This window comes from Camelus bactrianus, chromosome 29 (genome assembly GCF_048773025.1).
Source record: "Camelus bactrianus isolate YW-2024 breed Bactrian camel chromosome 29, ASM4877302v1, whole genome shotgun sequence".
NCBI classification, from domain to species: domain Eukaryota; kingdom Metazoa; phylum Chordata; class Mammalia; order Artiodactyla; family Camelidae; genus Camelus; species Camelus bactrianus.
Window position 1 is genome coordinate 8,352,469 of NC_133567.1, and position 15,701 is coordinate 8,368,169.

At 39.6% G+C, this 15,701-nt stretch overlaps 1 protein-coding gene and 1 non-coding gene across 7 annotated transcripts in view; one reads left to right on the forward strand and one right to left on the reverse strand.

The window, feature by feature from the left end:
- The window catches only part of YTHDF3 (YTH N6-methyladenosine RNA binding protein F3), a 33,470-nt gene extending 29,880 nt beyond the window's left edge, over positions 1 to 3,590 (forward strand). For all 6 annotated transcript variants that reach the window (XM_074355000.1, XM_074355002.1, XM_074355001.1 and 3 more), the window contains one exon: positions 465 to 3,590. In XM_074355000.1, the coding sequence (XP_074211101.1) occupies positions 465 to 488 (24 nt within the window). In that variant the 3' untranslated portion in view covers positions 489 to 3,590. The remainder of the gene's footprint in view (positions 1 to 464) is intronic.
- Positions 3,591 to 10,412: 6,822 nt separating this feature from the next.
- On the reverse strand, positions 10,413 to 10,485 carry TRNAI-AAU (transfer RNA isoleucine (anticodon AAU)). The gene has a single exon. It is a non-coding gene; the product is annotated as a tRNA-Ile (tRNA).
- Positions 10,486 to 15,701: the final 5,216 nt, after the last annotated feature.

Below are 15,701 nucleotides of genomic sequence, written 5' to 3' on the forward strand. Positions count from 1 at the left end.
AGGAAGCTTGTGATTGATGTTTTGAGGTTTTTTTTTTTTTAAACACTGAAAGCTTAATTTATTGCAGCTCTTTTCTTTTCCTCTTAACTTTACCTCAGCCAATAGTTTTCAAATTGCTTCAGAGGACTTTCTGTCTGTCTGATACCTAAGCATCAAAAACTCACTGAAAGGGCAGGAAGGACATTACTGTAATATTCTCACCTCAACAGAACTCTGGGGGAAAACAGGGCTGTGGAGAGAGCCTGTGGTCTCCTGAAGTAGGTTTTTGTTTGGATTTCTTTATTTTCAAATGGTTTGTGGTGATCCCACAGTGTGTTTAGGTGTTAGTGAATCATTTTTAACTAATTACTTGAGTTAGTATTGGAAGAACGTTTTGTGGAGATGGTTTATGTTATATGTGAGTATAATTTAAATCGTTAAATAATGATGGTGTTTTGTTAAAGGTCTTTGTGTTTTTCTTTCAGGAGAGAAATAGAAACAAACAATAACCATATGAAGATGTCCTGTTAGAATTACAACACTAATGATGTAGACTCTGGAAATGCCTAATAAGTCAAAGAAGACGTTATTAAAGCTTTTTTCTGCTTAAGGTGACATCTTTGAACTCTAACACAGAATTGACTCTTCTTGTAATGGTTTTCATTAGCGCATCTGCCCTTATACTCTCACCAAACACACTTGAGAACTGTAACTTCGTCAAGCACTTTCTGTCCTGAAGCTTTTACCAGTATCTGCTGTCTTTTGTAATTATGCATCCTAGCTAAGGCACAGAAGACTGAATGAATGCAAGGATTCATTAACTCTTTGAGTTTGTTAAATACTAACAGTTAACCGTTAGAAGTGGTTCGATGATGTTAAGAGTCACACTGCTTCAACTTTTTCTTTGTTGTAGTTTTTAAATTGTCAATTTTTAGCTATTTGACAGATTAAAAGCAAAATAATCATGCCATATTTAGTCCTGGAGTTCAAGTCTAAATGTTTATGTGAAAAATTATTGTAGTAAACTTTTAATATGGCAAAGCAACCTTAAGCTCTATTTTAGCCAAATGAAACATAATCTGAGATTATATTAGAACATTTCCCTTGTCTTCAAACTGTTTGGTGTAACAGAATATTGATATGCAGCTTGGTGGGTTTCACCAGTTAATGCACATTCTTCTCCCCTCCCTCCCCCAATAATATGTATACTGAAAAATGTGCATTTGTCTGAGGAATTATTTTGTTTGCTACCACTTAATGAATCTCAAAATTTTGAGTAAATGTACCTCAGTCTAATCAGACTTTTTATGACCTTTATAACTACATTTAAAACCCTGAATTCCTATTTCTGGGTGTTTGCGAGCCTGATTGCTATCATGAAGTAAAAATTTATTACTCTAGATATTCACTAGCTAAATAAACATAGTTCTTGTTTAGCAAGCATATATTGTTCCTCATCTCTTTTCTCCAGCTTTTGCAGTGTCCTGGCATCCTTAAAATATTTGAAAATATGGCCTTGATCCATGGATTAAATCAGTATCTAAGTGAATGTGTTGATGTTTTATTGATCAGATCTATATAAATGGGAATACAACGTATCTCTGGGTATTCTTATAGTTACCTTTTTAACATCTTATTTTTTTCATTAATTACATATCAACATTAATTTTGTATCTTGAAACAAATTGATTTTGTATAATTAAATGTGTCAAGCATCTGTATTAACTAATTTGATGGCATAAAGTTATGAAATGACGTACTGCCCCTTACATTACTGTTCCAAAAGGAGGAAGCTATGTAGAAAGATGTGTTAAGGGTGAAAATAGCAATACAGTAGATTTGAATACCTTGATGTTTTGCGTTACTCCATTTATGTTTACATCATGTTTAGAAATGTTTTCATTTACTATGGTCTTTGGTCACTTCAATTCAAAACTTTAGTGACAGGTATTTTTTTTGAGGCTCTCATTTATATGATTTTTTTTTTGTACAATGTTTTCTTAAAATGTACAAATGCTGTATTCAAGTGAAAAAAATGCAGTATTTGTAGATAAATTGTAGCTACTTCACAGTTCTTTGGTAGTCCCAGTGTAGTTATTACTAGTGTTTACTGAAGGGAATGTCAGAATATTAATAATATATTACAAAACAAAGACTTTCTTAAAGGAAAATTGCACCTATTTTACCTTTTTAAGAGTAAGCCATGAAATCTTGTAACATGTCTCTTAACTATTTATAATGAAAATTGGCATTTGGGTTTAGTCACCACAGCAATGTTCTACATCCCTAAGATTACATAGGTAAGACATGTCAGAGGGGACTTTTGTCACTCTGGAGGTCCTATTAGAGAAAACTGTAAAGGGGTGACCTTGTAGAAAGGATCTGAGTCCTCTCTCTGAGGTTCTCTTTTTCTTGGTGCTTTATTAGCAACTCTGAACATTTTTATAAAACTAGTTACATTATAAACGGATTGAAACGTACCTAATTTACACTAGGTTTCTGTGTAAGAAATGTCACGGAAACACTCAGCAAGCAGGCTGATTGCAATAGCCGACTCAGAACTGTCGAATGTAACTCAGTAGTCTACTCATGGTGAGGAGTACATCCCAGTGCCTTTAACCTGGATTTCTAATATTAAGTGAAATGGGTGCAGCATTCCTTTGGGAAAACAACAACAACAACAACAACAACAAAACACTTTAGCTTTTCGATCGTGTTTTTCTTTTCCCCTCATATAAGTTTCCTTCAGAGCGCCTACTTTCTCTTCCTCCTTGGTCTGTCAGTGGATGGCAGTGTCCTTCCTCTAAGTGAAACGATCGCAGGTTGTCTCAGCAGCACATACAGAAAGGTTTCTTAACTGTAGGGACCGAAAGGGAGAGAAACAGGGCTCTACCGCAGGAGACTGATGAAATGTTTCGAATAATCACAAATTAAAACATTGTTGGCCCAGTAAATTTCTTGCTTGATGTTTTTCCAAGACCTGGTTTGAATGTTTCTTAATTCAAGTTATCTTATATGGGTGTTTTATTTTGAAAGGTATTATAGTTTGTATATTTAACAGTAAGGGGGAAAATGTAACCAAAATTAGTATTCTTTCTCTATGCGTATTGGTACTTGAAGATTCCTTTCAAAAGAAACCCCAGCCTTTTCCTAAGTTCAATACTTACTTCCTCATTTTAACTTAAGTGATCTTTCTAATTCAAAAGCTGTGTTCTTTTTGAATACCATGCATGGGGGTTAAGCTGATGTTAAAACAGTTTGCAATAAAAAAGAATCAGCTTAAGTCATTTAATCATTTCAAGTGCATTTCTGCATCCTATAAAAATAAGTGAGAAATTTAAGAGAATTGTGTTTCATTAAGTTTTGCATATCTTTTGTTATGCCATGTAAATTCCCTTCTTTTTCATATGATTAAAGAAAGGTTAAGATAAAATGATTAGTTCATTTACATTCACTTGTAGCAATTACATGAGATTTGAATTTTGTCGTGTTTGGGTTTGTTCATTCCTGTGAATGATGGTACAGTTAGGTGAGATTTTCTGTTATGGTACCCAAACTCACCATTTGGTCCTCTTTAATCTTTGAGGGTTTCAATAAAAATTGTTCACTCATACCTGTGTTCTTTCCATTTTATCTTTATAAATATGTATTGCCTGCCAGAAAACGTAACATTTTTGTTAAATCTGTTATGTATTTCCTGATTGACATACTTTTCGAGTACAGATAAATTATATCACTCGATTTAGTTCGCCATTTAAAATTAAGTGGGGGAATTAAGGAGAGGAGAGGTAACATTTTGTCCTAATCTTTATGCACTCCCTTGACCTTATTGCATTACATGCTCTTAATGCTGAGCCTAGAGCGAAAGAGGAAGAGAGCTATTTCTTTTCATGTGATAGGAGGCAGTATTGGCACCAGCTGTCTAATAACCCTAATCCCACATCCTTGGTCCCAGGGGATGCTTTTCTAATAGCGTGTGTCCACTGTCCTTTGGGTTGGCCAGAGCTCATGGAGATAGGATCGTGGTGACTCTGTGTGGTGCACTGAAAATCGTTGCTGGGCTCTCTCTGAGGCCCTTGTTCGGATGGGGAACAACAAAGAGTTGAGTTTTGAGGGCTGCACCCAACACTGTTAGCCACCCTGGGTGTCCCACGCTGCAGCGTCATCAGAAGCCGCCTTTTTACTGGTCTGCTCCTAAAGAGGGTTTGCGTCTCGTCAGCATACTCACGTGTAGTTGGGACCCGAGTTCTTGTTGACTTGGCTTTATCTTGGTTAGTGTTACTAGACTTAGTAATTCCAGTCTAGGAGCTAAAGGATTCTTGTGGTTGGAAGTGAACTGACCAGTTCAAGGTCATTTGCTTTCTAATCACTGAACAATTGACCTGTGAACCACAGGGGTCTGAACTGCATAGATCCACTTGTACATGGAGTTTTTTCGGTGGTCAGTACTACAGTACCACAGGTCGGGTTGGCTGAATCTGTGGATGGGGGGCGCCTGGACTGTGGGGGGACCGTGTTGCGGAGGGCCGACTGTAAGTTGTGTGTCAGCACCCCTGATGCCATGTGTTTTTCAAGGGTCAGCTGTCTGTGCTATTACATAACCTTGATGTGTGTTCTCTCCTTGTTTCTCTCCGTGCGGTAGTGAGAAGTGGAACTGCCACCCACAGGTAGCAGTGGCAGTTTAAATGCAGTTTATTTATAAAATAGTGCACTAAATTAAAAATTTGTCTACTCCATAATTTGAATTACCTGTACAATATTGGGACAGAAATGTAAGTGGAAATTGATTTCATAAAATTTAGTGTACAAAAGGGATATGAATGCAGAATTCGTCACCCTGGGGGGGCTCTGCACCCCTTCCTGCCACCCTGTGGCCCTCCAGAGAGTGCCCCTTACATAGAACACACTTAGAAGTTTAGATACTCGAGTGGCATTTTAAAACATCACTGGATATTTCTGACACATCTGTAACCAGAACGGCATTATTGTATACAGAAAAATCTTAGAATTGGGAGTTGAAAAGACCAGATTTCCAGTTACTTCTAACTGGTAGATTGACACGGAATAAATCGTTCCCTTTATTGTTAGTGTACTTAGTAAATGCAGGAGTTTGGCGTAGAGTGCATCTTAGGTTCTCTGCAGGGCTCACGTTTTAGAATTTTACGATTTAAATAGCTTTGTAGGTAGCTTTGACAAATACTTGTCCTTTTAAAAATAAGTTTGGAAAACAGTAAAATTTGTAGTAGTCATCCTCTATTTACTTTCAGAATATAGGTAATGAATACATCAAATTGTATTTTATTTATTGAATCTGATAAATTATAACCACTTCTTTCCTTTAGTGAATCTTAAAGTCTAGGGGCCTAAAATTCCTGTCTTTTCCACAGTGTTGGTAAAAAGAAGCAAGAGAATGTGTGTCCCAAAGAAATCCAATCCAAGTTTGTTTTTTTTTTCTTAAATTCTATTGCCATTTTACATTATCCCTGTTACCCCACCCCCCACCACCACAAAGGCTTTATATTTTAGAACAGTTACACAGAAAAATTGGGAAGACAGCACGGATTCCCATAAACTTTGCACCCAGTTTCCTCTATTGATAACGTCTTACATTAGTCTGGTCCATTTGTTGTAATTAATGGACCAGTATTGATCCATTATCATAATTGTTTTTCAGACCTTTTTGCTTTTATCTAATGTCCTCGTTCTGGTTCAGGATGCTGTCAAGGATACCACATTACTTTTGGTTTTCAAGTCTCCTTGGGTTCCTCTTGGCTGTGATGGTTTCTCAGACTTGGCTGTGGTGACCTTGACAGGACTGAGTACTGGTCAGATACTCTACAGAACACTCCTCCTCTGCATTTTATGAATGTCTGTCTTATGATTAGCCTCGGGGTATGAGTTTTTGGGAGGAAGACCCCCATGTAGATCAAGTTGCCATTTCCATCACATCATGTCAAGGATACATACCACCAACACCCTGTTGGTGTTGACCTTGGCCACCTGGCTGTGCTGTGTCAGGTTTCTCCATTATAGTTGCTTTTTTCCTCCTTTCCGTACTGTACTTGAGAAGGAAGTCCTGGTCCACACTTGAGCAGGCGAGTATGCTCTGCCTTATCCTTGTGTTTTTACAGAGGAATACGGGCAGCTGTTTGACTACCGCTTCGTCTCACCCAACTTGTGTCACTAGGTTTTCCTTTCTGCTTTTACCTTTTTAGAACTTCCCCCCTCCCACTTTCCCTTCCTCATTTCTCAACAGAGTGATTGCATATTGGAGGAATTCTAACAGAGACTCATTCCTTTTCCCTGAATTAATTCGAACTGTGCGTATAGGGGTGCAGTGATTTTAATAGAGGGATTGAAGATGTTTTAGAGAGAATTTAGATGATGGCAGAATATCTTGATTTTACGTATATAGGTAAGAACAGACGGCCATCTAAATTTGACTGGGTTAAAAAAATAATAGGAGTTAAAAAATGTGTTATTGTTAGAATGCTGCCTTCCTTTAAAAAGAAAAGGTGATTGTATAAATCGAAATAGCAAGTAAGAATAGAGGAGATTTTGGAAGGATTAAATGAAGTAATATGAAGTGGTGAGCTGGACCTGTGGCAAGCCTTCAAATGTTAGCTATTTCTATCCTCTTTTGTTTCTTATGAAAAATTTAGATTTTATTGATTATCATGGACTATTGCTCCAGGTAATTATTGCTTAGATGCAGTTTAGAGGTTGTAGAAAGTTGGTTATTTTCCGCTGATACTGTTATGTCATTGAGATCCTGAGAATAGTCACCGCCTGAATAAAACTTAAATTATCATTTATCTTTGTTGTTGCAACTTTTGGTTTCTAGGATTCTCAGTGACTGTCAGCCATGCTTTTTCAAAGTAAGTAAAACGAAACAACATAGAGTTAGTTTATCCTGCTAGAACAGAGCAGATGGCAAAACCAAAGGCAAATTAGACTAAAAGGAAAGCAAATATGGACGAGTCACAAGAAAACCTATAAACAATAGAAGAAAATAAAGCCAGAGATGAAAACTAGATCAAGAAGAAATTTTCTGCTTTGCTTGGTACAAATGCCCCTTGATATTGATGCCGCTTAAGTATGGTAGTAAATTATAAGAACTTCATCATGAATAAATACTTAGTAACAATTCAAAATGGAGACACTAATGTGGCTGCGTTACCTCCCTATTTACCTCCCTATTTCATCCACGATACTGTACAACTTTAGAAGGAAGAGGTGTTTGACAGATAGTGGTTCCAACTATTCTAGGAGTTTTTCCAGTATATATTCGAGATTATATGTGAGGTTAAAAGTTTATAAATATAGCTTCACCATAACATTGTTGCACTTTAATGTTAAAGCTCTTCTCTCCCAGAGGTTAAGTTTGTTCTGTCAGGCTTTCTGCGTTAACTGACCTTCCATTTCCTCTGTAAAGCACCCAGTGCTTCGATGCAGTTAGAACTTGCATCTCATAGCTGTTCTCTAGTTCACCCCTGTTTGTATGCTGACCAGAGTCATCTGTGCTGCTTCCTAAGCTTGTTTGTTCCAGTTGTACTTGTTTCTTTTATTATTGGATTTAAATATGTAAATTCATAAAATGTGACTGAAAGAGCTGTTTCCGTGCAAACTAAATTGACTGCTTTGGAAATACCTGATAAAAGTGAGTAGTCTAATTAGGGATAGATCAGAAAACAGTCAAAACTTGGCAGGAAAACCATAAAAATGTAGAAGTTTGCGTGTAGCTTGCAAGTGTATTTTCAGTTCTCAGTCCAGTGGGAAATCTTAGCCAATGCATTGGACGTGAGGTGTGGTTCATGGTATAAAGACATCAAATTCCTGTTCAGAGAGAAAGTCTTGGACCTAAATCAAATCCTTGGTGAATTAAGGTATATATGTTTTAAATTAAAATGTTTTTATCACTAATGAATCCAGCCCTTAACTGACATCTATTTCATTATTTTAGCACTTCATTTTAAAGGTCTTAACCTAAATTATTCTTTTTCAAGTCCCCCAACTTCCCTCCCCGCATTAAACGGCTTAACGTGACTGCATGTGTCCATGTGTAATGATAAGTTGGTATGATATCTTTGCAAATAAATGTAGTAAGTATTCATACCACGTAGAAAATGTAGTGTATCAGCACTTACATATTTATTTTAGCTATCTGAACTATGAACAATGTTTTCTGTATGAAACGTTGGAGAGAAGAAATGAACCCACTAACAGTTCCTTGTTTCTAAATTTAAAGCCAGCTGAAGCCATGTCAAGTCTTGGGTCAAACCGTTCTTCTTTTGGAAAGGCACATGTTTCCTTTCTCAGAGCTCATAAAAATAGACGTTTTTCCCCCGTCATCATGCCTTTAATAAGGGGAAAAAAAAAGTGAGGAAGAGGCTGTTAGACATTCAATACCCGTCTTGGAATTATGTAGCCTTGGTTTTCCAGATAGGCTTGTTTCTTTGTTTTCTTTTTTTCTTTTCACATTTCTTCTGCTTTCCAGGCAATATTTGAAAGATCACATATTAAAAACAAACAAAAAAACCCCCCAAAGGAATGAATATCAGTAGCATATGAGAGTGAGTGTGTGTGTGTGTGTGTAGAAATAAACGACTTATTTGCATCAGTATTTACTTTCAACTAGATTGAAAAAAGGTTTCACTGAAGACATTCTGAACAGCTTTTGAGCAAAGTTTCAAATATTAAAGAAGTCATTAACACCAAGCTGCATTCACATAGAGGCACAGCCTCTTCCTGCCCCTCGGTTCGCGCGTGTAGCTTGGCGAGGGAACGTCCGTTCACGATGAACTCGCAGCGCCGGCCGTTCCTGGGGAAGCCCTCCCTCCGCGCTGCATCGTCGGACACGCGTTATTACATCGTCCAGGAGCGCCGCACAGGCCCGGCCCTACACACGCACATTCCTGCCCCAGGGGTTCCCGTCTCTAGTCCCATCCAGGTACTCACCAGGCCCGACCCCGCTTCGCTCCGAGCGCAGACGAGATGGGGCACGTTCGGGGCGGTGCGGCCGTAGACCCGGTCTCTCATCTTAACGGGACTCCCCTTTTTATTTTATCAGAATTATCACCAATAAACATCATACTTATATACATACTGTTTATAATACAACTATATATTGTATAATATTAATAATCTCAAATTTATTCACAGGTTGGGCAGCAGTTCTCAATTCCTTTTGTCTCTCAGGACCCTGTTACCCCAAAGTTACTGAGGACCCCAAGGCGCTTTTTGTTCATGTGCATTCTATCTATTGATGTTTACCCTACTGGAAACTTAACACTGAAAAATTTTAAAGCACTTATTATTTCACTTAATAGCAGCTGGATTTTCATCTTCTGTTCAAGCTGTCGTGATATCACTTGTCATGTAATCCGCTGGAAAACTGGACTGTACGCTCCGAGAGAATGAGAGTGACAGGTCCTAGTACGGTTGTGAATATACATGTGGCACAGCAGGTGCCCTCTGGGAACCGCTGCCGTGGGGACACTGTCGGTGGACTGGGTGGTGTCCGCGTTCGGCTGTGTCAACGGCTGTCCTGAGATCTCTTGACCCCCCCCTCTTGAGCAGCGCCCCCTGGCCACCCCCCACCATTCTCACACCACCCCTCCCTTTCCTACAGACACACACCCATCTTTTTCCTTCTTGACCTACTAACGTGAAGTCCAACATGCGTCTCAGCTAACATACTCATTACACGGGATCTACTGATTCATTGCTCTTAGACCTCACTGACCTTTTTTTCTTCACCTTTGTATCATGTCCTCACCTTATCTGGTGCTTTATTGCCTGTAGAAATAAGGACATGAATGGTTTAACACTCAAAATTGGTTGTGGTTTGTAATGGTACGGAATTTTTTGTGAGGATATCTGCAGAGGAGTGTCTGCTTTTACCCTTGGTCTTCCTTCCTTGCCTGTCCTAACCCCGCTCGGCACCCCTCACTTCCTTTTTCCTGTGTTTGCTCTCTTCTACGCCTCTGCTAAGCTAACCTTCTCAGAGAGCACGTCCCTGGCCTCCCTATCTAAAACAGCCCCCCTGCCACTCTGTCTTCCTCATGGAACTTACCACAAGTATTTGTGTGTGGCCTCATCTTTGTAAAGTTGGATTCGGGAAGGAGGGAACTTCGTCTTTATTGCCATGAACACTGCCTGGCACGTGAAACGCGCCACAGTTACTGGTTGGACGCGTCACTGACGCCTCCCGGCCGTTCCTAGGTTGGCCTGAATTGAGCCTTTGCCACTGAGGGTGGCCTTTGTTGCCTGAGAACTGGAAGGCAGTCTATGAACTGGTGATGCGTAAGGAGAAAGTTGGTGCTAATTATTGTTTGACAGAAAGCCACGTGACTTCCATTTTTCTAACCAAGGGGGCAAGTCGACTGCCTGATGGTAGCTCCATTTCTCCTGTAGTGTTCTTTGTTTTTTGATGGAGGCACCGGGGGTTGAACCCAGGACCTTGTGCGCATTCAGCACACGCTCTACCACCGAGCTATGCCCTCCCCCAGGAGTGTTCTTTGGCTGCTCTTGTGAAATCTTCCCGCTTCCCTCCCTCCTTCCGTCTGTTCCTCCCTTCCTTTTCCACTCCATTTTTCCCCCCAAATTGCATTTGATTCTCATTTAAACAGAATTTTCTCTGGGTCAGATAAAGTGGGGGACTACAGTGTGACTGACCCAGAGGTTGCTGAGTGCTGGCAAGGACTTGGGAGGCCATCTAATCACGCCTTTAGTTTGTAGATGGAGAAACAGACTGGAAGGCTGTGGCTTTCCCAGGGTCCCAGCTAGTGATGGAACGAGGACTTCAAAGCCCAGATTTTCTAGTCTCGCTTCAAAGCCAAAGGCTTCTCAATCTGTGCCCTGACCTATTACTCAGTTGTTCACTGACCAGACAATTCAACGCCTCGGTTTTCTTGTTTGTAAGATGAGGAATACCCTGGCTCAGACTTGTTTGGAGAATTAAGTGAGAATGTGCAGTCGGGGCATCTCGACGCCTCCAGGGTCCTCCCTCCCTCTTGTCTCAGCCCTGCTCCTCCCTGGAAGGGCTCCTCTCCTCGCCTGGCGTTTGTTTCCTTCTCTGCGTTTACCGATACATCGTCCACGTCCTTCTCAAAGACGTGGGCTTTTCAGCTTTCAATGAACAGCATTGCCTAGACAAGTGAATCTCTGAAGGTTTTATTTTAAAAAATTAGTCTAATTTTTAGAGATTGATGTTTCCTTGTTATTGAAGCATATGTATCACTTTTCAGAAACGTGACCCCTTCTTTGAGTTACACTAATACCCCCACCATAGAGAAAAATGTTCAGTCATAAGATCGTCATTATTCACGACACAGGGGCGATGCTACCAATTTTAGATAAAGTAGTAAGGATTTTATCACCTGACTTCTGTACTACCTGGCTTCATGTGGTTCCTAACCGAATAATCACAAAATAAAACCAAAAAAAATTTTTTTAATTACATAAAATGACAGCAGAGGGAGCTATTGCGGTTTGATTGCATTTTCCATTGCCCTGCTTGAGGTTTTTCTTTAAACGATACTATTTTGACTTAGACCTTCTCATCTCAATTATCAACATGCAGGAAAAATTTTATCTCATTGGAGGATGTATATGCACTTTGGAGGACTGCAAAAAATAAGTTTTTTTCCCGCCATCTGCCTCCTTTCCATTCCTTTATCTTCCCCCATGCTCCTTAAAGGTAGGCCGGAGAGGTTTTTGGACATTTACATAAGACATTCAAAACAATGACTCCTTTTGAAGTGAGGTGCTAGCCTCACTATGGGGGAAGAAGGAGGAGAGATTTTGCTTTTAGTCTTGTATCTTTGATTTGAACTGAATCCCGGGAGCTTATAATTAACAAAATAGTTTAAATATAGATGAATAAATCTACAGATCTTCCAAGATTGAATCACAGCATCAGTCTCTCTGAAGCCCTCTGTGCACCCCTTGGTCTGATGTAGATGGCTCTCCTTTGTGGTCACTGGATAGGAATCCTCCTCCCCACCTGAGGCAGCTGACGGAGTAGAACCAGAAGGGGCTTTGATGTCAGGCAAGACTGGGGTCAAACATGACTCAGCCTTTACCGGCCATGTGATATATTAGGCGAGATACTTAACCTCCTTTAAGGCCTGAATTTCTTCACAAGAAAAATGGGAATACTGATGCCATTTTGCAAGACTGTTGTGGGAGGCAGAGTGGATTTATGCTGAGGCTCAACTGATGACGGGCAGATATGTGTTCAGTAAGAGGAACAGGTGGTTTTTAGAGAATGGAGATTGTTTTCTCTCATAGCCTTGACACTTTGTCAAATAAATGTAGCAGTGCTTTCCACCCAGGTTTTTCTTCCAGTGGCATGACATCATTCCTGAGACTTGTGTATCAGCTTGTGGCTGCACTGCCTCCTTCACGTCAAGCTGTGCTCTCAGCTAGCTATTTGGATGAGCAATCTTGATTGCGGCTTAAACTACCAAAGCCTGCTGACGTGTTTCCAGTGGTCCGCTAGTGGCTTGCCTCAACAGTATTAGGAAGAATGCAGTTACAGAAAATTCAGAATGAAAATTTGGCATTCTCAAATCAACCATACAGATAATTTCTACTACCGATGGTGTGAGGTTTATCTGGCCAGCCTGGAGCAGAGAACAGTTAGGCTGATACTGCTCCTGAGGGCATCACCAGCCTGCATCAGAGATAGTGGGATAATTTTAACAGTGTCACCCCCTCTTATGAGTTACCTCTCTTTAAAGGCACTTCTCCCACACTGCTTTTATTATGCCTTATTTTGAAACAGTAAGCGGCATTTGTAATACAGCAGAGTCTTGTCAATGCAAATTTTTGAATGAATGAATGAATCCATAATTTTTGCCTAAGTCTGATAATAGTCCCAAGCATCTAATTTTATGTCATTTTGTTGAATGAGATACAAACGTTTTCTTCTGCTTTTTGAGAAGCATTTAGATGGCGAGAACTACTGATCAACTTGATTGTTCCAGAAAGATATAAATGCTACGGGCAGAGTTCACTTGTTTAGAAGATGCTTCTAGCACTGCAGTAATGTGATAAGGTGTTGCATCCAGGTGAGTGAAACACATGGCAGAAATAGATCCTATAAAAATTCAGTGCTGCCTGTCTTCTTTCGTTCCTTTCAGTAACAAGCTAGAAGTGAGCTTGGTTTCAGCTTTGTTTCTTTTGACACTTTGCTTTTTATCAGCAACAAGAGATGTGTTGTTTTATCTTCCGTTTTTAATCTGTTTTAAACTTACCTCCCCATCCCCCATGCCAAGAACAAATTAAAGGTCACTTTTTCTTAATAGCTAAGATTGTTATCCCAGGAAATGAGTCAGTGAAAATGTGTCTGCATAAAATAGCAGTAGCAAAATCTGTTCTTAATGAAATGCATTGTTCTAGCAAGAGCCTGGAGCTCGGCAAAGAGGTCAGTGATTCTCCCAGATCCCCACGGCCAAAACTTTTGCCAATCAAGTCAATATGCCAAGTTATATACCTGAGAGGAAATTCTTCCTAAAGTACCTCGTCAGTAAGCCTATTTGGGGTGAAAAAAAAATGGCCACAGTTCCTTGGTCATGCCACAGATTAGCAGGTAGAGTTTATCTTCCCCTGGAATCTGGTCTGCCCTGGGACTCCTTACCCAACAGAAGACAAGGCAAGTGACCTATGTGGATCTAAGCATTAAGGTCTAGGAGCTTCCAATTTTATCAGAGAAATGCAAATCAAAACTGCAATGAGGTTATCACCTCACACCAGCCAGAATGGCCATCATTCGAAAGTCCACGAACGATAAATACTGGAACGGATGTGGAGAAAAGGGAACCCTCCTACACTGTTGGTGGGAATGAAATTTGGTGCAGCCACTGTGGAAAACAGTGTGGAGATTCCTCAGAAGACTAAAAATAGACTTACCATATGATCCAGCAATCCCACTCCTGGGCATATATCCAGAAGGAACCCTAATTTGAAAAGATACCTGCATCCCAATGTTCATAGCAGCGCTATTTACGATAGCCAAGACGTGGAAGCAACTTAAATGTCCATCGACAGATGACTGGATAAAGAAGTTGTGGTATATTTATACAATGGAATACTATTCAGCCATAAGAAAGAATAAAATAATGCCATTTGCAGCAACATGGATGGACCTGAAGATTGTCATTCTAAGTGAAGTAAGCCAGAAAGAGAAAGAAAAATACCATATGACATCACTCATATGTGGAATCTAAAAAAATAAAGAAATAAAAAAGACACTGTGAACTCATCTACAAAACAGAAACAGATTCACAGACATAGTAAACAATCTTATGGTTAACGGGGAAAGGAGGTTGGAAGGGATAAATTTGAGAGTTTGAGATTCACAAATGTTAGCCACTATATATAAAAATAGACTTTGAAAAAAGTTTCTTCTGTATAACACAGGGAACTGTATTCAATATCTTGCAACAACCTTTAATGAAAAAGAATATGAAAATGAATATACGTATGTATATGCATGGCTGGGACATTGTGCTGTGCACCAGAAATGGACACATTGTAACTGACTGTGCTTCAAAATAAATAAATAGACAAATAAATAAATAAACCTAATTACCCCCCCCCAATTTTTTTAAAGCTATTAAAAAAGTAAAGTAAAATCATACAGAGTTTTAGAGCTGGTACTATAACTTTGGCGTATACAATTAGCTACAACTACTTTCTTCCTTTGTCCCCCACCCTCACCAATGACTGTCTTTGTCACCTGTTGATGACTGAAGCTTGTGCCTGATTTACCCATGTGACTAAGGGCTTCAAACTTTTAATAGCTTCAGCTGCTGAATGGAATTGCCTTTTTACTTGGGGACATTTTCCTCCGAGCCCTCTGGCTTACCTCTTTAATTTGGGTTGATTGCTTTCTGGATCCGGAGGCTTCTTTGTCCTGTGAGATCTATTTTCATTGCACTCCTAGCTTAATTCTGCCGTCTCAGCTTTGCTGTTTTCTTTTTCTTGGGTTCCCTTCACCTTCTGCAAGATGACGTAACCAAGCCAACACGATTCCCTGCAGATATTTCCCAGTAAACGCTTTTTCACAAAGAGGACGTATACAGTGCAGCGTGTGTCTCTGCATGCGTGAGGAAGTCCAGTGTCTTCTGTCCACTTGGTGACAGTTTAGAAGGGTGTCTAATTTTAGGTTGCAAATTGTGTCTCCCTCAGAATTTTGAACCATTGCTTTGTTATCTTCCTAAAACTAGTGTTGTTAGTTAAGAGTTCTAAGGCCAGTCTGAAACTTCTTCCCTCCTTCCTTTAATTAATATTAAAATTGAATATTTTAATTGTTCCTCACAGGATGTTCCCTTTGCTTTGGTATTCTGAGTGCTACTTATATGCGTACGTACGGATCTCTTTTCATTCATGGTTCTGGGTACTTCCAAGCTGAAGATTCATGCCATCCTTGAGTTTAGCCTTTGTTTCCTCTTGTATTTATTTAATTATCTTCCACCCATATTTTACCTATTCTTTTTCATTGGAATTTATATTAGACGATTTGAATGTTCTGAAACAAGCCTCCGTATCTTTCACTTTCGTTCTTTTATCAACATGTTATTCTCTTTGTTTTCATGCTCTACATTTTGATAGATTTCCTTACCCAGTTCTGTGAAATGTTTCTGTGAAATAGCTGGTGGCCCTTGGTTGTTCGTATCTGTTTATGCACGAAGGGCTGGCTGGATTATCGTGTA